The 22,910-nt window shown below is 42.4% G+C and overlaps 1 protein-coding gene across 3 annotated transcripts in view; it reads right to left on the reverse strand.

Moving 5' to 3' along the window:
- Positions 1 to 22,910, reverse strand: part of fbxw4 (F-box and WD repeat domain containing 4) — a 48,713-nt gene that overhangs the window by 138 nt on the left and 25,665 nt on the right. For 2 of the 3 annotated variants that reach the window (XM_087179178.1, XM_087179177.1), the window contains exons 6-9: positions 18,726 to 18,791; positions 3,414 to 3,554; positions 522 to 663; positions 253 to 416 (exon numbers count right to left, since the gene is read on the reverse strand). In XM_087179178.1, coding sequence (XP_087035304.1) covers positions 282 to 416; positions 522 to 663; positions 3,414 to 3,554; positions 18,726 to 18,791 — 484 coding nt within the window. In that variant the 3' untranslated portion in view covers positions 253 to 281. Of the gene's footprint in view, positions 1 to 186; positions 417 to 521; positions 664 to 3,413; positions 3,555 to 18,725; positions 18,792 to 22,910 lie in introns of those variants that run through there. The other variant, XM_023425693.2, reaches the window with a different exon arrangement.

The raw sequence follows: 22,910 nt of genomic DNA on the forward strand, positions 1-22,910 counted from the left end.
TGCACATGGGAAATGTAGGATCCAGACACCAGGGACCAGAAATCAGGATCTCTCTGCCTCTGCTGCTTTGATTTAGATTGTTCTCCTTTCTCTCATGTGTCCTACAACTTTATGGTACTGCCCCTTTAAACACAAAGCTTCAGTTCTTCCAAACCCAGAGCAGCGAACAAAACGAAGCAACATCAGTTCATTTTAAAATGTGAAAACTTTTATTGTGAAAATAGACACCTTTATTAAACTGATAAATTTGAGCTGTGTGTGTGTGTGTGTGTGTGTGTGTATCATCTGATATAGACGGGGTTCTGTCTGAAGTCCAGTGAGTGCAGGGCGGTGGCCAGGGCTGCGTACAGGCGAGTGCTGCTGAACCTCAGGCAGTACACCGGGCTGCTCACTGGGTCTGTGCTCAGCTGGAAGAACTGCACAACAAACAAAACATAAAATCACATTATAACGTCGTTACATTACTGCTCCACATGTGAAGCACTCTACCCGACTCTCACTGTACATATCACAGTGTGTACCTGCAGGCATTCAGTCTGCCGTTTGTCCCAGAGTCGTACGACACCGTAGTACGAGGAGCCGCTGGCGATCATGTGATTTCCGTCCGTCTGGATGCAGTACAGAGCGCTGTCATGAGGCTCCTCCCACTCCATCGCACACTTCCTGTTGGGAGAGTTTACACACGTGCCCAGATAAACATAATGTTGGTTTTGTTTGTTTTTTGCTGCAGCGGGAACAATAATGTCTGACTGCTGGATGTTGAATCTGAAGTGAAACAGTTCAGGAGAGATTACACCTGTGTGTGTTTGGAGACAACGCTGAAACTATATCTCTTTTTCACAGGAAAACCCTTTAACAAGGGTGAACAAGGAGATGTCTGTGTGTGTGTGTGTGTGTGTGTTTGTGTAAATTGGTGAACTGTATAGCAAGGACTTTTGGGGCTTTGTACTGTGTTTGTATTTTTCACTTCCAGGATACAATGACAATGACTGACCTCCCCCATAAAAGCTTGCTAAATTTAGAGTGTACATTTGTATGTATTATTTGTGTGTGTATGTGTGGGAGAGAGAGAGAGTGAGAGGGAGAGAGAGAGCCTCCAGACATCTCTGCTGCCCCACTGTCTGCCCCTGGTGTCTCTCCATCACTTATTGATGAGGCTGCTCTAATGGAGGATCGATGTCTATTGGCAGAAAATACTTATCCCCAAAATACTTCCCCTCACCCTTAACCACAGCCACCTCCACCCAGCCTCCTGGAGACACACATACACACACACACACACACACACACACGCACATGCATATGCACATGCTCACGATTCATGATATTAATGAGGATATTGTCTGATATAACTATGATAATTAAACTGTGTGGCACTGCAATGCAATACATGAGGCGAAGCTCAGTTGGAAGCATTTGTTCAGACATAACTTCATAGAGTCACAGTGCAATTCAGCTGAAATCAATAAATGAGAATATTGAATCAATAATTCTAACATTTTCTCAATAGAGTTTTCATTAGCTTTATCACAACCACATAGTAAATTAGACTAAAATCCTGATATAAAATGACGTATATTAAGAAAGTGGATTTCACTATATCACCCCCTCCAACTGTTCATATTGAAAAGACAAAGACTTCATAATCAAACTGATCATTAGATCTGTTCAGCACCATGGGACCACACAGAATCCGCATTTCTTTTTTGTCTATTACAGTGCATTTGTCTTTGGCGGTGAGCCCCACCTCCAGACAACCTGAACCTCCTGGATGACCCTGGGAGCCTTTTGAGGTTGGTTAGGTTTGACCATATGAATTATTGATATCTAAAGAGGGACCCCCCTCTGCCAACCTTCACCCCAACCCAACCCTTTTCAAAGTCCCAAGAGCGATCTGCCAATCACATCTGATTTGTCTTACTTGACTGATCCCCCTGAAATCCAGCCCAAAACCCCACCAACCCCTGCTGTCCTAAATAAATGCTGCCCTCCCCAATCATGTTGGGGACCCTGTCGGCATATACTGGAGTGAGGGCTGCTGCATTAATATGGACACCACAGAGAGCTGCTGGTTAGGTCACACTGCTGGAGAGAAAAGAGTTTACACCACAAAGACAATACTGAGGGAACTACAGACAGGGTTCATACACATTTTGTTTGACACAGGGTTCATACACTTTACACACTGCACATAACAGCAGAACATGGTACACTTCAACTGAAACAACTAAAACACAGCTGTAAAATACTACGCAGAATAATACTATCTGCTGCTATCCGTGCTTCCTCTTTGGATTCAGCGTCTGACATGAACATTGTTCCGGTGGCAGAGCAGAGGAGCACTGAAGCAGGTGTCCTGGCTGTGGTGAGAGAGGGCTGGAAGATGTTTTGGACACCGCAGCATCATGGTCATGTGACAGTATGGAGGTGCCCAGGAGGCATTCTGATCAGATGCCCAAACCACCTCAGCAGGCCATATTTCACAATTTGGAGCCTCAAATCACTGCCACTTCTCAAACTACATGAATTACTAGACAGAGATTACTTTTAAAAGATAAGAGAAGCCAATATGAGTATATGCTTTATGTGTATTCTGTGAGTTGGACTCAGGTGGAGGAACTTTGCAGCTGTAGGTTCACGGTCTGACCCTTTCTTCATGATTTCTGTGATCATTATTTAGTCAGATTCAGTTCAGACTTGTCAAATGCTTCAACTCCATGTGTCGTTTCACATTCATTACTGACGTCTCCGTTTATTCAGACCCGGTGGTGAGATTTTTATTGTTGTAACCTGCACTGATTTGTTCATAAGTCATCTGATTGGCTGACTGTTTTCAGGTAAAACACTCAGAAGAGAAACCAAATCGTGAAAGGTTAGATGGTGGGTCCAGGTGGGCGGGGCTTGGTGACTGCTTTGTTGTGACATCACAAGGTGACAGAAGTCCTGACGGCTGGTTTTAAGGCTCAGTTTCTGAATACAGGCTGTGTGCATTTCTCTGTGGACTGAGGCTTTGATACACAGTATTAATATAAAACCTAGACCTGATCTATAATCAAAGAACATAAGAATATCTACCATCACACTTTATGGACTTTTATGATATTTATACCTGTTTACATTGTTCTTCAGAAATTCTGAAAAGAACACAGTGTGTAAGTCTCTATCGGTCTGATGTAAACCCCAGGGGGAAGACTGTGTCCTCAAAGGTGACCACAGCTGGTCTCAAGAAGTGGTAAAACTCTGAAGCACTCTAGGTGTCACTATTTAACCAAAAGATCCAACATTAACTGACAGAGTATTTGGAGCAATGGTTAAAATAGATTAATTGCTGCACACTTACAGAAAGTAATGTGTACTAATGGCCGCATGATAAAATCCTACAGAGCACTGACTGTAGGGAGGCGGTGGCGTACCGTGGGCTGAGTCGGAGGTCCCACAGTCGAATGAAGGTATCGTAGCCGCAGGTGAAGAGCTGGAACGGAGACTCAAACACCATGTCCAACACACCGGCCCCGCGACGAAACTCTGAGCCCAGACTGCTCACACACTCCGACCTGATGAGAAGATGAGAAGAGAAGTTTGTGTTATCATTGTCCGACAAACACCTGAACTCATCACATATGAAATGTTGAGAACAAAAGAATAAATGTGACTAAATTATTTTCAGAAATGAACAGTTTTCTCGATGAAGATATTTGCACATCCAAATGTCTTTGGTCCAGATGTTTTGGAAAGTGTCACTTCAGTCTTGAAAAGAAGAGGATCCCTCACCCTGCTCTTGTTCAGCATCACAATTTATTGATCATCCTAACGTTTCGATCGCTCTAGACCTTCATCAGAAGTATTTTAAACACGTCTTACAACCACGATCTTAAACAGATAATGCTCCACGCATCTTGTGCGTCCAGGTGTGTGACAGTTAATCTCTCATGGGACTGTCTTGGACAGTGAACTAAATAAGTGGGGAAATATATATCTATAGAAATCAACCATTCAAATTCAATCACATAAAGCAAAATGTTTATTATTTCTAAATTGTATTTCATTCCAACTTATTATTCTGGCTTTATTTAAAATTCATTTCCCTTAGTCTTCAGTATATTTGCCCCACCTGTTGAATATCTCTAAGCTAAACCTAAACATCGTAACAGTTTAATTGGTGAGGCTGGTTGTGGGTGATAGAACAAACAAACATGAGGTAAAATGATGGACTGCTGAGGGTTATACGGCCCTGACCTGATGACTGGCAGCCTCCCTGTGAGTCCTGCTCTCTGTCACAGTCAATGAAAAAAACATGAGTATGGCAACTGAACAGAACAGTCCCATAATGACATATGGCTGACCTTGCTCTTTTTGTTACACTAACTACAAAGAATGCCCACATGTTAATTTGGGTAATACAATTAAATTGTGATATGAAACCAGTCCCACGTCAACCCGGCGTTGGGTTCCAGTGGCAGAAGACTGAGCAAGGTCGCTCTGACGTCCCTCGCCCCAGCAGTGTTCTCCAGCTCCTGCTGCACGACCCCCAGGTCCATGTCAGATAAGATACAGTATATAATCTCTCCTGTGTGTTCTGGGTCTACCCTGGGGTCTGCTAGCACTTGGACATGCCTGGAAAACCTCAGAACGGAGGTGCCCAGGAAGCTTCCTGATCAGGTGCCCAAACTACCTCAACTGGTTCCTTTCCCCTTGAAAGAGCGGCGACTGAGCTCCTCAGCCCGTTTACAAGGGTGAATCCAGCCACCTTACGAAGGAAACTCATTTCCTCCACTCATTCACTCGTCACTACCCAAAGCTCGTGACCACCAAAACTGATAAACCAATTTACCGTTCTTCACCACGATGGTCCGGTACAACACCCAGATCACAGGGTTGTTCCTGGCCGAAAATTAGGCGGTGGTGGTATTAACTACGCCTACATTCAGTCCTGACACATTAACCGTATCTCGTCAGTAACATGAATTAACATCTTTTCCCATATTAGAAGAACTAATGATGTCTGCACTGTTTCACCTGTCCTCGAGATTCTTCTCCTCACGAACTCTCTTTTTAAAATAATCTGTGATTTGAGACATTTCTGCAAAAAAAATAAAACATACACGATGGGAAGTTACATTAATTTAGGGAAACTTTTCAAGAAGCTGGGTGTGCTTGGTTGTAAAAGGGATAATATTTAACTTGTTTGAACAGCTGTTTTGTTGCTAGGCAACATCTAGTGGTCGTAGTAATGATGAAAGGAGCAAAGGGAAAAGTGCGGTGACGTAGTATAAAGAGAGACAGAGTCCACGTCAGGAGGAGGTTGTGGTGGATGGATGAATGTGACACAGGAGAGCGCTGCTCCATTCCCATGTGAAAGTAGCAGTTTATGTTGTTTCTATTATCCATGACCATTCAACAAAGTTAACCATGTTGTTATTATTGTAACCATGACAACAAACATTGTCTAATGTTGAGGAAGTAGTTATTTTACCCCACACCACGGTCAATTCCTAAACCTAACCAAGTCGTTTTTGAGCCTGAACCTAACAACTCTCCAAGGTCTCCAAACTGGACACTCTCCAACCCCCAGCATCGACTTGAGGCCTGTCCATGGAAAACATAAAGAGAACCAGAGACAAACACAACCCTGACAGAAGACAACACCCAGTGAAAACCTGCATCTGATCAGCCTTCCAGTATTGTGGTAAATGAAGGTTGCTACTGTGGAACTCCCATTAACCCCTTGTGTGAAGTATAAACACAACTCATGTTATAGTTTGACTGAAAATTACTACTTTGTCACTTAATCAAGTGAATTAATCAGCACATATTAATTAGAACAAATATTCATGTGGGACTGACCAATATGGATTTAATTCTCTATCACGCTGCTGTTTTATACTCTGCTATCTATTCAGTGTTATATTGCACCTTTTCTGGAAAATCAAATGGGAATCTGTTTTCGGATAAAATGGAAATGTTTGTTTTTGTCTAATAATTCACAAGTAACTACCACATTGATACAAATTCACATCATGTCACAGTAATCATATACTAACCCACACCTGTTATCATCACATGCTTCCACCTGTTCCAGCGCACAAATATATGAAAATACAAATGAAACTATCATATACATATCATTTAACATGCCAAGAGAAGTATCATTTTGTCATGTTATTATCTTCATCATTGCTGTATGATTGTTTTTTTAAGTTACAGCATCTCAATTTATATTTTCCATCTTCAACAAAAATTTGTTCACTTGAAATCGACACTGGAATTTCGTCTGTGTCACTGAGTCTGGATTGTGTGGGACTCTGGACACATGAATTGTGTGCATGGACAAGTGATAAATAAAGTTCGTCTGGGTTGAAGTGGTGTGCCCTGTGTGTGTGTGTGTGTGTGTGTGTGTGTGTGTGTGTGTGTGTGTGTGTGTGTGTGTGTGCAGCTGCATGCAGCACCATGCTCTTGTGATCACAGCTCTGTGCCGCTTGCTCCTCGCCTCTTGATTATTGGAGAATAACTTGCACTCAGCAGGGCGGATTATTGCAGAATAACTGTCTCTTTGTTGCCATTTAATACCCTCCATGACCGTGACTCTGTGCGACTCTCGCACGTTTGATACCTGCCCCGTAGCAACCATTTAAAGGAGTCCGCTGGCCTTGGCGACAGAGCAGCCCTGTGCTTCGACTCGTGCCCCCTCCCTCGCCCTGGAGCTCAATCCGCAGACTCGGGCTGGTAATCCCCAAGCCTTACCCCAGGGGTCCTTCTTATTGGACCAGGGCTTTCCCCACAGGACGCCTTATTGGGTGAGAGCTCTCTCATTGCCAGGATCTCATGACTAAGCCCGGGCCAATGGGGAGTCTGTGATGAGGCTGAGTTTGTGTCTGTGTGGGGTAGTGACCCCTCATTTTCCCCTTACCACTAAAACCAAGGAGCTTAGCACATGCCACACAAAAAGAAACTCATTCAAGCCAAAGGGATGCGAGCCTGTTCATTCATAACTAAATAATGATGTCTCCATCACAGCACTACCACTCCAACTGAAAAGAGATCATCAATTCATAACCCCGGCCCCTGAAATCCTTCAAACAACAAGATTACAATCTAACACTGTTTTTTTTCTTGCTTTAAAAAAAATGTAACAAACAACCAAATGTGAGAGGAAAATAAAAGCTGGGCTTCCATAAAATGGACCTGACATCTGTGCAGGGATCTTAAAGCCAGTAATAGCACCATGCGATGAGCTGGTGCACAGTGCAAAACAGCAGGGATTCTCAAATTGGTAGGTCACTGGCTTTTATGGGCCGCGTGTGATTACAGGATGGAGGTGTAAGCGTATAATCTGTCAGAATGACTGTATCTGTTAGTGAGCCGCGGCACAATGTTCTGATCTGACCATCCTTCCCAGAGCACCTCTGGGTCCATTATGTTAAATACCTGAGTCTGGCCTGGAGAATGCCTGACTGAAAGGTGTCACATGGGAAAGACATAGCTGACTGGCTGAGTCATAACCATCAGAATACACCGTCATAGACTGTGAGCTTCAAAAAAATCAAAGGGTGTCAGACACCGTTGATCATCAATCTCAAATCAGTGGAATTGTAGTAATGACATGCTGCAAGTGGATGACATCATAAGAAGGGCTGTGTATCTCATTAACAATAATTCTTGCTGTAAAGTTATTAACCTCAAACATCAACATGGTCAATAAGAAAAAAAGATGCCAGTGTGCTTGTAATGTTCCATCTGTATTAAAAGACTAAACTACTCATTGTCTTAAGTGGTCTGTTTTAATGAAATGATATAGAACATGAGCGGCTTCTGTTTATACTCAAAACTGTATTTGGAATAAATCAGGTGTTGTTCTATGTTGTTGAAATTGTCATCAACTCTCATTATAAAGACTGAAACGATACATTTGTCCATCTCTCAGCTCCATGCACATTGATTTTTACTGAAGATGTTTATCTTATCTATAGTCAGTTCACCGCCAAGATGGTGACGGTGGAGCAGCTCACTCCGAGCTTCAAAACCTCTCTTTAGAAACGTGCGGGTGACGTCACAGTGGCTACATCTATCTTTATTTACGGTGTAGGGTCAAAACTTTGCACTTTACATTTTTATTTTGCACATGCTAAGATGTACATTAATGAGAGCGTATCAGGCTTATTTATCAGGGCGTAGCATAGCATACGGAGCTAACGTCCTGGACAGAACAGTCTGGGATGAAAACACATGTACTGCTACATCCCTAGTTATTAGGTATAGTTGTTCATATTCTGTACATTAAGCATCATAAAGTTAAACTATGAACTTCAGACATTAACCAAATGTGTTTCCTTTCACGTGCATCATCTGTGTTCTGTGGACAGAAGCAGTTGTTATCCTGATCCATCACAGCGAATAAATGAATATATTCTTTCTAATAGAGACATCTGACACAACAAACTTGAGTCCACTGACATGTTTATCCAGTTCATTACAATTCTTATTTTTTAACAATTCTGGCCATCATTTCCACCAGTGATAAGAATATTGTACCCACCAAGTTCACTGGTGAGATGAGGGAACACAGCACGTTGATAAAATGGAGTCTGAAGGGGCAAGAAACACGAACGGCCAGACGATCTTATAAGTTGGAAACTTTTAGTCAACTTATTTGGAAGAGACGACAACGCATTCACACAGTAAAGCCTTTTGTCCAAAGAGACATACAAGTGAGGGACATCACAGTAGGAGACATTGGTGTAAGAACTAAGTACTACATCTATTCAATAAGTGTAAGGAAACCAGGTAAAGAAGTGGGGTGAGTGCTAGTGAGGCAGCTGTTTTTTTTATTAGAAGAGTAATCCACACACTGTTAAATATTTCCCATGATAATAAATGCAACATTTCTGTGAGACAGCTCATCAGACCTGAACTACTTGTCTCCTCTCTCCAGCCTCATGATACAGGACGGCTGATGTGAGGCTCAGTGAAGACAGGGAGCCAGTCAAGTGACCAGAGGAGAGGAGTGGTGTGAGAGACCATCCTGGACCAGCTGCAGAAGTCAGGTGCAGCAGGACGCTGGTCCAGGTGGGAGATGACACGCACCTGGGCGAGGACCTGGACTGCCTCTCTAGTGAGGAGAGAGTGTCTACAGCCAAACTGTCCATAAACGTCCCTCACAGTTTACAGACCGGCTTCATGCCTCAACTTTGACCTACTGCCTTTACTGTAGATGTGTGCACCGTTGAGCAATGAGGGATTCTTAGTTACATATCAGACGCTCTCATTTAACCTATGAACTGCTGGTTTCTAACCAATGTTGAGTAATTTCAATTCCTGTCCATTCGACATAATTTCGTTTTTAACAAAAGTCAAATAACAATGAAGATAATTCATTGAAAAACAGAAAAGTTTGACTGATTAAACTATAATAAAAGGTTCATAATAAAGAACCTACTGCAGCAGAAGTCAGTTCACCCTTCATTAGTGAGATTCCATATTTTTATTTTGTTAATATTCTGTGTGTCTATTTTATTTTGTTCTGTCATTCTTCACAGATGTTTCTTTCCAGCTGCTCTTTGATGGAGGGCTGTTGTTGCTCGACCTTCTGCTTTAAATACTCCAGAGGTGTTCTATTGATTCAATTCAGCATCTGGGTAAAGAGACTTGCATTCATAGAGTCATCTTCCTCACAACCTTTTGCTCTAATGCAGCCGTACATCAGTGAGCTCCCACTTCCATGTTTCACGGTCGGCACCATGCAGTCACTGTGGTGGTCCTGAGCAGGTCCACACCCAACATGCTGGACTTTATCTGATCCAAACAATGTGCTTCAAACATTCATCAGGCTTCTTTTCATGCTCTTTATCAAAGTCTAATCTTGCGGTTTGTGAGCAGTGGTTTTCTTCTTGGCCGTCGTCCATAGAGTTGGGCTTCATGCGCTGTCCTTCTCACTGTCCCCTCAGTCACCGAAACACCAGCTTCCAAAGATAATCCTTGTGCAAGATCAGAAACACTTGCATGTTTGTTTTTCAATGCAAGATTGTGTAAATAGTAAATTGTGCATGGCGTAACTTTTCGAGGCCGCCACTGCGCCTTGTGTTGCTGGTAGCACGGCTCCTCCTATAACCTCCTGACCGCTGCTGCAGCTGTGTTTCACTTTATATCCAGTAGCCAACAGATGCTGTTGTACACCTTCATCAAGTCTCACAGTGTGCTTTCTTTCTTGTTATGACCTGGTTCATGCTGATGGCCTTATGGCCTTTTGTTGCATTGAGGTTGGACTTTGAGGTTTGCACCTGTTTGTTTTTAATTAAACATAAGATCTAACACTCACACTTAAACATAAAATAATATAAAAATTATAATATGGTTCAACTTTGAATCATGTAATTTTAGTGATGTTGCACAGGGATAAACAGAAATAACTTAACTACAAAAGCAGGTTCCAGGTTGTAACACTGACCCCACCCTAATGACAATGACTCTTTGAGCCTCGTGGAAAAATGGAAATCGTTGTTTTTGCAGAGAAATATTTTTACTTCTTGAGAATGAAGCAGTTTGAGGTGCAGTGTGGCAGCTACTTTGTGAGATGGGTAGACTGGTGGTCCTAGGGGGCACAGACTTAGTGATTGTTATGAGGGGGCCACTGGCTGTGTGACACACAGGGTCTAAGTCCTGATTTAAGCCTGTCTGGTCTCACTGCAGGAGTCAGGTTGGCTTTAGGGGCCACACACACACAAATTGTGAAAGGAATCATTAATGAATTGACAATGTTGAAAAAAAAAATAGAAGAAGCTAAGGGCATTATCCTTTAGTGTGGGGACAGCTAAAGAAAAGCAGTGTGTGTGTGTTTTTGTGACAGAAGTGGTTGGAGGCTCTTGTAAAGTTAAGTCTAAGCTCTAAACAGGAGCCTGGGGACGCACTGGGAAACGGGCCCTCTCGTCAAAAGCCATCAGACAGGTAGAGAAAAGGAACCCTGCTGAGGTTTTTACTGGCTAAAACAAACAGAGGGGAGCCACGCAACCTGCTGCACGTCCACCCGCTTTCACCCCACACCTCTGAGCTCGCTGCAGCGCTACTGCAGCAGGAATGTGAGCCTTCCTGGCAGACACAGTTAGAGAGGAGGGGGAGCTGGCTGCTGGGACCCATCAACAATGACCACCTTCAAAATGTCACATACACGTGTGCACTGCAAAGACAATACAGCTGCAATTTGTATAACAGAGCGTCCAGCCCAATGCAGACATTTAACCCCGCTCCTTTCAGTGTCAGGAATGTCAGGAATTCTCGCCTGGCCATTTGATTGTAAAAAAAAAAAAAAAAAAAGGAGGGCTCCCTTTCTGAAGGAACAGAGGGGAATCTTGGGAGTTGGGAGTGATGGTCAGGGTCCTTTCTCTTTGATGCTTTTTTTCCCCCCTCTGTGTTTAGCCATGAGCGGAGACAGTGTGAAAAGTTGGGGTGCTGGTCTGATGGCGCCACTTGTGTGGGATCCCCCTCTATATGGCTGATCATAAGATGCCTTTGTGCCACCGAGAGGGGGGAAAAAAAAAGACAGAATTAATCGCAACGGAGGGAAAAAGAGAAAGTGTTAAATGAAATTAAAATCAAACCCCCAAGACCTCAGTGGGAGCTGCCCCCCTCCCCTCCCCTCCCCCCTCCCATTCTTTTTAGGTGTTACCATATGAGGTTTTTAACCTGCAGTTCGCCTGTTGGTGCCGAGGGGAAGGAAATGATTCTACAAATGCAGAATAATCACAGATGCTATTTTATGAACCAATATTGTGATTTTGATCTACACTGTGATTATTTGGAAAAGGCCTGCGCTGGTTGTCCACATAGTGATTTGAGGAACAGCATTCAAATTTCTTAAAGAAGGTTAAGTACAATGACCCTGATAGCCAAATAGTGTGTCCCTGTGTGTTTCCCATAGTGCCGTTCTGCACAGTTGGGGCGTTGCAGAGATAACTTCTGGGGGTTAGGGCGTGAGGTGAGAGGGAACACATCATTTTTCAATAATAATGAACCCACACTGTTCTCTCTCTTGCAGACTGTTTCTGATACAGTGACAATAGAAAATCATCATTAACCTTTTAAATAGTCACCTTTGTGGAAAAATGAAAACAAATGAAATCAAAACTTTTTTATATAAATATCCAGCTTTAGTTTCTCTTTTTGCTTCATGACAAGTAACATTTTCAGTTCTCCTTCTGCCTTTTTTGTGCAATTGTATAAAATGTTTTTACAGCATGTTTGTACTATGATATGATTAGATTATTCTATGTAGAGCCCGACCGATTTAATCGGTCGATATCGATATCGGCCTATCACAGATTATCGGTATCGGTGCATATATTCTCTGATATGCACTGATATGAATACTTTTATTAATAAGCAATAATGCAGTGGAAATGCTCGATTCAAGTCAAGTTATATAGGCAGCATTTTATGTATATTTGAGCCTTTGTTTTCATTCAAGTTAAAAAAAAAAAAAAAAAAGTATATATATAAAATATATATATATACATATTTGTTCTTATGTGTTTTATTTATAGTTATTTATTTCTATAGTTATTTTATTTAATTCCCAGTTAAATTTACCGCTTCAGTGCAATGATGTCATTTTGGTAAATAAAGTTTATTGTTAAACTTTAAAATATCCTGCTTTCATTACGTCTTTTTCACAAGTGTTATTTATATATATATATATATATATATATATATATATATATATATATATATGTATGTATACATATAAATATATATATATATGTATATATACATATATATATATATATGTATATATACATATATATACATATATATACATATATATATATATATATATATATATATATATATATATATGTATGTATATATACATATATTGGCCAATATATCGATATCAGAATTATTGTACAACCTAATATCAGCATTGGCCCTAAAAATCCAATATGGGTCGGGTTAGATGATTTTATGGTTTTCTCTTCATGGAATAAAGAAGGAATCAGTGACGTAAAAAAAGCTCCAGAGCTGCCTGCTGTACTATAGATACTGCTCTTCTAAAAGAAACTCATATACTACAGCAGGATATAAACAAATCAGACGATGCTGACTTTAAGGTAGAATCACACTCTTCAGCCAACAACAGAACAAAAGGAGAGATTATTTTGTTTTGTTAATGTTACCAGAAAAGGCAGCCAGTGACTGTTATATGGACGTGGACAGACTATAGCATACTATGTTTAGTATAGATGTATGCAGAGATTGATGATTTGCACGAGGATAAAAGAATACTTCTGATGTATCATATCCACCCTAGAAAATGTATCTTAAAAAAAAAAAAAAAAAAAAAAAGTTAATTAAAAACAAAAAAGAAAAACTAGAATAACATTGTTGGAAAACTTTGTACTTCTACACTGGGGAACATTTGCTCACTCTTCTCTGCAGAATTGTTGCTCTCTACTGTTCATCCACAGATTTTCGATCAGATTTAGCTCAAAGCTCTGACTCGGCCACTCAAGGACTTTACCTTCTTATCCTTAAGCCACGTGCAGAAAGCTGAACCACCTTCCCACCTCCTGCTGTCGAGCAGAGGCAGCGTGTTTTCCTCTAGAATCATGGCCGTATTCATTCTCTCGTCAATGAAGAGAAACACCCCCACAACATAATGTCGTCACCACCAGGCTTCACAGTAGGTGTGTTAGTAAATGGGCCTCTGAGTCAGGATTATTTTGCCACACTCACACTTTGTTGTTTTTGATTCTAGATATGATGATACAGAGTCGAGTCTCTTACTCGAGGGGTGTAAATAGAACAGACTTAAGAGTTAGTGTTTCTAACTACAACTAAATATGTTTTAAAACTAAAGTTGATCTTACAGCTGGTGGAGTCCATGGTTGTTAGCAGTTAACAGCTGATCTGAAAACTGCACCTACTTTGAAAATGTGCTCAAATTCAAACATGTCAAAAATAACATTTCTCCTTTGATCTGATTTGAGAACAGTGACCTCTGTCTGTCCCTCCAGCTGTGAACATCTCTGACAGTGCCGCCACTATTTTCCTCAGACAGGAAGTGACTGCTGGAACCCTTCCTGGAAGCCTGCGGTCTCCTCCCTGTGATCTACCTGTTGTTTGGTGCTGCAGGTGTAACAGTGTCTTGTTGTTGATGATGATGATGTTTTGGCTCAGATGGGGCTCGAATCAAAGGGACGTGCGGTTGTGCTAATGCACAGGGTGTGAAGATGATGCTGGTGACTGGGGGCAGACAGTGTGTGTGTGTGTGTGTGTGGGAGGAGAAGCTCTATGCAGTGTGTGAAGGGATTACTGGAACTGAAGGTGTGTTTACAAGTCGTACATACAAGTTATTTTTCCTTTCATATATTTGAAATATTCATTTCAAATGAAAGGACGTTAGCAGAGCTGGATGTGTTTTTCCATTTTAGACACCAGTGTTCATCCGACTTCCTGTCAACAGCTTGTAACCCCTTGTTTGACCCCAAACACAAAGCAGCTCCATAAAGAAATGCTTTTCGCACTGTCTGTGGAGATTGTCAGTCATCCAACAGACAGGAGCACTAACGAACCAAGTGACATCAACGGCCTTGATAACGAAAGAGGAATAAATACCTGGGTCTCCTCACCGGTCTGTGAGACCTGAGGAAGCCTCTTCAAGTATCTACAACTAAAAAACAAGTAATGGGAAAGACGAGAATTTCAAAGAAACTTGAATGTGGCAAACACACTGAGCTGGTTTGTAGCGACTTCCGGACACAAGCTAAAAGTCGCTGGGAGGCTGAGGTCAGGTCTGGTTTCATTCGTCTGACACGCTACCAAAAAGATTCGCTGCCAGTCCAAAATGATGTCAACAAAAGGATCAAATTATTATATCGTGCACAAAGTTATCATCAAAATATCCACAGCGGTCAAAAGAAAGTGGCGGTCAACAAAAAATACAAGGACCCCCCCCCCACCTCCAACACACAGCTGGACAGGAGCTTATATCAACTACCAACATCCGTGGCACCACCATGTGACCCAGCTCTCCACAATCACCACGACCGCACAAAAATAAATGACATTAATAACTGATATCAAAAAACACTAATGAATAACATTATATAAACCACAGAATCCATTCCTTTCTGAAATTCATTCCTCACCACCAGGCTTCACCGTAGGTGTGTTAGTAAATGGGCGCTCACACTTGTCTATGTACGTACTGTGTTCAGGTGTCTGTATACTTTAGCCGTGCAGTCTATATACCATAATGCTGAAAACGGTCAGACAGACACCTCCCTCTGGTAAACCTCTCACCTCCTTCAGTGTTCAGTAGAAAAGATGGAGGAGAGATAGTGTCTGGATGTGACAGCAGGCTGTACACAGATCAGCCACAACATTAAAAGCCAGCAACTGTTTTTATTCTTGTGGCTGTATACACACACACACACACACACACACACACACACACACACACACACACACACACACACACACACACACACAGGTTTTAATGTTACAGTAACAGTAAACATGAACAATGTGCCCTGATCACCCTCAGCCTCACCCTGCACCCACCTGCCTGTACAGCCATGCTCAGCCTGGTATGCTGCTCTCAGCTGTTTATCAGATGGAAAATCACAGCAGGGGACTGTGTGTGTGTGGTGTGTGTGCGTGTGTGTGTGTGTGTGTGTGTGAGACACTCTGAAGGTGCCTGTATTTATCGACCTGTGTGAGGATGATAACAGCAGACACTCCACCCTCAGCCTCTGAGGCTGGACCTGAGACCAAACATCAGCTGACATTGCTCTTCCTGACTCGTAATGATGCAGGACGGCTGATGTGATGGATGATCAGGCCTCAGCTGATTCAGAGCTCGGCTGCCGGACTGTCAACATGAGTCCTTTCAGACATCTGGAATCTGTGATAGTGTCTGTTACTGAAATGTCTTTCTGGCATTCAGACAGAGGTGTGTGTGTGTTTTCATTTTATGTCTACTCAGATGTGACAGGGGTGCTACAGAAACAGGCAGCTTATTAGTCAGCTGGTCCATAGAGGGAGGGCAGTCACAGCTGAGTATGAAGGAGGAAGAGTGTCCTCACTTCTCTCTCAGGATTGTGGATTTTAGACATTTTTAAAAACGCCCACCGAAACAATCCAATATCTGTTTAAATGTGCGCTTCATGTAGAATACTTTCAGCAGGTTGTCTTCCCGTGAAAACAGCACTACATTTTTTAAAACTGCTGAACTTCTGTTTTCTTTACGCACAAGCGCACCTATGGAGTACACTGTATCACGCCGCATCCGCAGGTCAGCTGAGTGAATTTAAAAGTTGTGTGCACCAGCTTCAACAACTGAGCATTTGTATATGTGTGTTTGTGTGTGTGTGTGTGTGTGTGTGTGTATTGTTGATACACGTAACCCAGACTCTTGTAGCTATGAACTAGCTAACAACTTGTATGAAAGATATCTGCATAGACACAATAAACCTGATTTAAGTTGGAAGACTTTGACCACCATGCAGGCTGCTGTCACAAAAATAAACGAAGTAAAAAAAAAAAAAGCTCTCTCACCTCAAACTTCTCAAACTGTCCGTGTCTGTCACAGGGAGCTACTTCCTCTCATGTGGAAAAAGGACGACACTGAGCACAGAGTGAAGCAGGTGATTCGTACCTTGTCCCTGAATGGAACAAGGCCTCCCCTACATTTTTTGAATCATTGTGTTTAAGCTACTATTATTGCTAGTATTTGAAAAAGAGGGTAAATATGAGAAAGTCTCAGGTGGAAGATGTTTACTTTTCCAATATTTAATGCAGCTCTCTTTAAAAAAATTTACTGTGAGATGTTTGAGGCAAATATTTAAAGTCAGCTCTGTTGAACTCTCTTCAGCTGATCTTAAGGTATTTTTGCTCTGGTCACAACAGCACAACATATTCTTCACTTTATAAATACATTTCCATGTGAGGGAGGGGCAGGTTTCCACGTCTGCCCAGGGAGAAAATGAAATCACTCGGGCTTTAGAGGACACATGCATTCTCTAGGTAACCACGTCAATTTCCCTCCACACCTGCAAACTGCAGAATAACCTGCCCACTCATCCCATCCCTCTCTCTCCCTGCGTGTCTCCTGTCGTCTCCCCTCCTCAGATTTCCAGGCCTTTTGGAAGCAGGAAGCAGCTTTGTGTTGTGTCGTGTCGGCCTGTTTTAATTGGCTCAGGTAAAGCTGGGAATTACAGCAGCCTTGTCAAAGATGTATCAGGTTTAAGCCTCGCCTTTCAAAGACAGGAATTTTCAGAGGCCCCTCATTCTGAGCTGCTCCCAGCTCAGGACTGGTGTGTTGTGTGCTTGGTTTGCTTTTTGGACAGATAAAGGGCCACACTGTTGCTGTCTTCATGCACTGATGCAGAACAAAAGCCATGTGGGAACATTAATCTAGTAAATTAGGTTTACAAGAGGACATTGTTTGGAAGTGGAACTTGTCCATAACTGATAATCACAGTGTGTTTAACCCATAATGCACTGCACTCAGTAGAAGTGGAGCACAGTATATAGAATAAATAAATGCACATGCACCCAAAAGGATTTTCTAACACCATGAGCACTCACTCAAAATTCTGTGTGACCCAGAGTCACCTCACATCGTCTCAATTCAAACACACTGTTCACCCATGTCCCGTCAGCACAGAGCTAATCTGACTACTGTGACCTGTGGAAAACCTGTGGACCACAGCGGCTGTGTGGTATATGCAGTGAGTATCAGTCAGTCAGTCAGTCAGTCAGTCAGTCAGTCCAGCTGCAGCACAGGAGCAAACTGCGTGAGGACAGGGTTACTAAAGGTCACAGAGCAGAGATAAAGTACAACCCTTCAGCTCAGCAGAATGTCCATGGTTTAGGTTTGATCGTTAATGACTGTGGTTCAGATCCTGTAGATCAGTGTCAGTGACAGACTTGTCTGGTAATTGGTCCATAACTCACAATTAAAATTACCACACAGTGAGGGTAATACTACAGCTACAATACTTGCCCCACAGATATGGCTGATGCTTTATAAAACACTGGATCCTTGATGAGTGCTGATGTTGGCTGATTTCAGAGTTGTTTCAAGTAATGAAACAACTTGTGGCCACTGTTCACTTCTTCTAATGGCGACCTCCAGCAGGATAATGCAGATGTGATGCAGTCATGTCGACATGGAGCAGAGTCTCAGAGGAAAGTTTCCAACCAAAGGGGGGAACTACCCACTACTTGCTGGGGTTCCTAATAAAGTGCTTGTTGAGTCTACTTGCTAGTAATACACATGAATGGGATTAAATGTAAATTTACACATGGAATCTTCTAGCATTTTTCATTCATGCCCGTCCAGACCATCAGCTAGCATCTCATGCCATGAGCAACCTGCGCTCCTGTCATGTGGATTAACCAGGTCAGCGCTCAAGCAGCAACAGGGAGGAGCTGCATCTCTGTTCACTGTAGATTAGATGCTGAGCACAGCTCGTCGCCAGGTAAACACATTTAGAAACAGAAACAGTGGTGAGTGTTTGTTTTTAAAACGCTGACTTTTTCATCTTTCAGTAAGGATGTTGTTCAGTGTGGCAAACTATCTCTTTAATGTTATTCGAAGAAAGCTCTGCTGAACCTCGTCTTTGTGTGCATGCACTGCGCCGAACCTCTAACCAAGAAGCATGTCCAGAAAACAATATTCTGTTCAGGTGTTACAACAGACAGTGATGCAGAGCAGCTTTCTCACTCACCGCTCAACATCCCAGATGCGAAGAGGGGAGAAGTTCTCGCAGCACGCCGTCCCTGTTACAAAGGAGCTGCAGAGAGAGAGAGAGAGAGAGAGAGAGAGAGAGAGAGAGATGGTGAAACGTCTCACAAGAACTAATTAAACCATCTGAAATAAGATTCTCCAATGAAACCTAAAGCAGCGGAACAAATATGTTATCAACCAGACCTTATCATTTATATCTCAGATAGATGATATCGACCAAAAAGGATTCATCGATCACACAAACCCAGTCCTGTGTATGTACGAATAAAATCAGATATATGTTCATGCAGGCAGAACAGACACATACAGAGGTGTCACTTTTGGTTTTAACTGCCACATTTAGCACCAGTCAGTCAACCATCACCACCGACATGACCTGACCCGGCCGACTCTTAACTTCACGTCTTCTTTCCAGAAGTTTGTTGGTAACATCTGATTGGACCGCTGCACACTGGGGCTCCAAGAAGTAATCATGCGCAATTAATCGAAATCTCAGCATGGCCCAGTGCAATATCCAAATCACACGAGATGTGATTGTTTTGATGAAAGTAAAATCTGTCAGATTGTTGAGCATCGTTAGCACCATTAGCGCTGTGGTGCTACGGAGAGGCCCAGACTACAAATCATATTCTCCAGAGGTTATATACAGTATGATTTTATTTGCATTATCTTTGCAGCCCTTGTATTTAGTAATTATATGATTATTTTCTCAATTATTTGGGGATTTTTTTTCCAAACAGATTTGTCCATATGACGGACAGAATCACTGCCCTACATTCAAAACATTGCTCCAACACTTCATAGATCTGCTGAATTGAAATATTTATTCAGGATTACTGTGACCAGTAAAACTTCTTTTTTTTTTTTTAAATATTCCCTCTGACAGTTTTTGATTTATCAAGTCCCACCAAGTATTCAGTGTTCTGACTTCATAAACAAAGATGAGTATAAAGATAGATAGAGACAGTAGATCCACAGCAGCCTGTCGGTCTCTGTGCAAACTGTTGTTAATGACAAATAAGTGTTGTCAGAAAAGACCGATCCAGCAGGGATCCTCTGCTGTCACTCAGCTTCACTCACAAACCCTCGTCCCTGCCTCCATCCACCACACATTGTTTCCCAGCAGAAGAAAAGAGTAGAGAACTACAACACTCATGATCCTTTGATTGGAGTGGCAGATTGGAATTAGCAGCCTAGGTATGCACAGTGAATGCCACGCATGTGGAGAGGTGTGGGAGTGGTGAAAGGAGAGGGGAGGAGCGCTGTGGGAGAGGGCTGACGGGGTGTGTTTGCCTGTTAGAAGCTATGTAGAGGGTTGGGTGGTGACCAGGGGTGCTGGTGGTAGGGGGCTTCTGTTGGGTAGGGCCGGAGTCTCAGGGCTTAGTGCTCTCCTACAGGGTTGATGGACAGGGGGGAGGGCCCACCTTTTACAAACAGAGAGGTAGTTACTGACAAATGCTGCTGGCTGGATGAGAGTGCTGGAGATGGAGACACAGAAACTGATGCATTATCACGAGGGAGGAGGGAAAAGGTCCCCTTCAAAGATACACACTGAAATGCAGTTTGACGCTGAAAAAAACTCCAGTATGATTCCCCACACTGATCTCCCTCATCACTTCACATCATCTATACGTCAAGCCATATGGGTAGAATTCCTGCAGGTCGGGTTTTACACACTGACACCTCTGAAGACACTGAACATGGTTGTAGAGGGGCCTCGGTGGCTCACCTGGTAGAGTGCATACCACTTAGGCTTAGTCATCCCCTCGCTCTCCAAAACCTTCCTGTCACTCTCTCACTTGTCCCAACCAGATTAAAGGCAAAAATCTGCCCAGAAAATAACTAAAAGAACAAAACAAAAAATACACTAGTTGTCTGTAACTTCCACCACAGACACACGAGAAGAGGTCACAGTGTATATTACCTCATTTCAAAATAAAATAAAATTCATTCACTGTGCTCCAAAGTAAGAGTTCTTCATACAAATGTGGTGGCGTCAAAAGAACAATATTTGTCTTTTAAGTGTAGTGGAGTAAAAGTCAGGGAAAGAAGAAAATATACTACAGTATAAGTACAGTACACAAGTTAATGTACTTTGTTACTATTCACCCCTGTAAACTAATTGATCATCAGAATTGCTTTAATTTTTGTCTTCCGACTAAACCATCCACTGATATAATCTCAGCACTAATACACAAAAGCCTGGGCAAAGTTACAGGGGGAATAAACACCTTGCTCAGACACACACCTGAACTAAACCAAGTTTAATTCAAAGGTATATATTGGTCATCAAATCAAAGCATTGTTTTATTGTCTTGTCCATATGACAACAGTGTTTGTGGTGTATTATCTGTATCTCCTGTTTTTACACTGTTAAGTCTGAATCATTTTGTTACTCTTCAGGTTATAGAAGAAAAACTGACATCACTGCTAACAAGTCATTTTGCAGATAGACCAGATGTCCTCCTGTAGATGTGTATGGGTATAAGAAAATTCCGCAGATAGTTTCAAGGACTGACTGTATGTATATACAAACCAGAAACCACATTTATGTTGACCCCGAGGTTAACTCCCTGCCTGTAAACCACAGTGAAGGGAAGGAAGCTATTAGCTCCAGCTGTGGTGGAGCAGAGGTTAGGAGCCCCGTCAGAATCCGACACGAGTCTGAGCCTTCACTTCTCAAACAAGACATCCAGTGCTGCCGTCCTGTCGTCACATCACACCTTCTCTCTTCTGTGTGTGCACACTGAGGCGAAGCTGAACACTGACAGTGAACTGCATTAGAAAGTTTAAAAAGTAACAATATGTTAATGTATTATTGTAAACAAAATTAGGTTCTCCTAATTTGGAAAAGGGTTTGAATCACAGATGCTTTCTATTTTGTTCAGAGCACCATGTTGATGATGATAATATACTTCATCAGAATGTAAAATGTAGTTTCAGCTACCAGCGGGGGGGGTGTCTAATATCTGATTGGATCCAAAGCTCCGGAGCTGCTACAGCAAGATGGTTTTGTCGCCACTTTAAAAAGCCCTGTGTAATTAATGTGATCATTATTATTATGATGTTCTCCAGGTTTGGCCACGTACAGACTGTCCTGACCTCTGCTCCGTAAAGATTTTGTTTGATTTTATTTCTATACCTGTATAAAATTGCTAAAATGGAAACAGGCACAAGAAATGAGGCGAGAGAGAGAGAGAGAGAGAGAGAGAGAGAGAGAGAGAGAGAGAGACAGAGAGAGAGAGAGATAGAGATAGAGAGATAGAGGTCCCTGGTCAGAAACCAGGAGATGTTGTGATTCAGGGTCAGCACCTTTGGGCCACCAGGTTGCCCCCGATTGATAAAGCCTGGCGGGGCCTGAAAGAAAGATCTACCGACGCTACTCAGCACAGAAGAAAGTGCTGCATGAAGTCATTTAATCTGTGTTTCCATTTTCATTTGCTGTTCTTCTAAAAAAAAAAAAAAAAAATGCCAAGACTGACCAATCAATCAATAATGCTGTTAAGGAGAGTGCTCTTTTTCGTAAACATGCAAATACATCATCTATTACAGAGTCTCTAATTACAGATGTTGCATTAATATGATAAAACCTTTATTAGACATCTGATGGTAGAGAGCTGACTGGAAACAAGGGAGGAAAGCAGCAAAGGTCTCAGGTCAGACCAGAGCAGCGATGCCACATTTATTAATGGCCACGAGGCAGTAAACCCAATAACCAATTTCATAATGTGTTATTTTCTAGATAAAGTCATGAACTAGTTGCTTGAATTTGTCCAAACTCCAGCAAAGTAGCAAAACTAATGTCACATTTTCTGCACATTTTCAATCCAAAGTGTGGCTTCTGGAGTTATTAATATGTAATACCTCACCAAAGTCCTTAATAACATACTGACTGTAAATTGAAATTGAATTGATGCAGCAGGGCTCAGGACGGGTTCTCTGTGAGGGAGACAGGACTGTTACGTAAACGGCCACGCAGCCGTCCAGACAGAACCAGACAGAGCTGTGACTGAGGGACGCTGCTGGCATCAACACGCACATGTGCTGCCAAGGGGAGTGGTGATGAGTGGTGATGGGATATGTGTGTGTGTGTGTGAGTGTGTGTGTTGGGGGGTTAAAAGGGTGGCAGGACAGGACAGAGCTGGTGGGGGCGGGGGTGGAGGGT

The sequence above is a fragment of the Seriola lalandi genome, unplaced genomic scaffold (genome assembly GCF_002814215.2).
Source record: "Seriola lalandi dorsalis isolate HSWRI2012SDOR001 ecotype SW California unplaced genomic scaffold, Sedor1 jcf7180002054795, whole genome shotgun sequence".
Classification (NCBI taxonomy): domain Eukaryota; kingdom Metazoa; phylum Chordata; class Actinopteri; order Carangiformes; family Carangidae; genus Seriola; species Seriola lalandi.